Raw genomic sequence first — 328 nt, 5'->3', positions numbered from 1 at the left:
TCCTCCATCCACAGGGTCAGCTCCTCCACGCCCTGGTTCCATTCCTCCTCAAGACCAGAAGACAGCGGGCCTCACAGCCTGGGGTGAAGGCTGGGACGAGGACCTCCCTCTGGGAGAGGGGGTCTCAGGGACCCCTGGGGGAAAAGCAGGATCTGGAGCTGATTCTGGGGTGTGAGAAAGGGGGAGGACTGAGGTTACTGCTTCCCAGTGGGGATAGGAACACTGTGCCCAGCAAGGAGGGGTGCCTGTCAGGGCCCCACCACTCCAGCCCCTTCTAGACCATGTACGGCCATCTCTCCAGACAGGCTGGGGGGGCCCTGGGGTGGGC

At 63.7% G+C, this 328-nt stretch overlaps 1 protein-coding gene across 1 annotated transcript in view; it reads right to left on the bottom strand.

Annotated features, from left to right (window-relative positions):
- The window catches only part of SPTBN5 (spectrin beta, non-erythrocytic 5), a 58875-nt gene that overhangs the window by 30906 nt on the left and 27641 nt on the right, over nt 1-328 (bottom strand). Inside the window, 1 exon segment of the mRNA XM_027775837.1 lies at nt 288-293. Within this exon segment, the coding sequence (XP_027631638.1) occupies nt 288-293 (6 nt within the window).

This window comes from Tupaia chinensis, unplaced genomic scaffold (assembly GCF_000334495.1).
Source record: "Tupaia chinensis unplaced genomic scaffold, TupChi_1.0 Scaffold000605_1, whole genome shotgun sequence".
Taxonomy (NCBI): Eukaryota; Metazoa; Chordata; class Mammalia; order Scandentia; family Tupaiidae; genus Tupaia; species Tupaia belangeri.
Note: the sequence above shows the minus strand (reverse complement) of the source record. Positions and strands in the feature narration are given on the sequence as shown.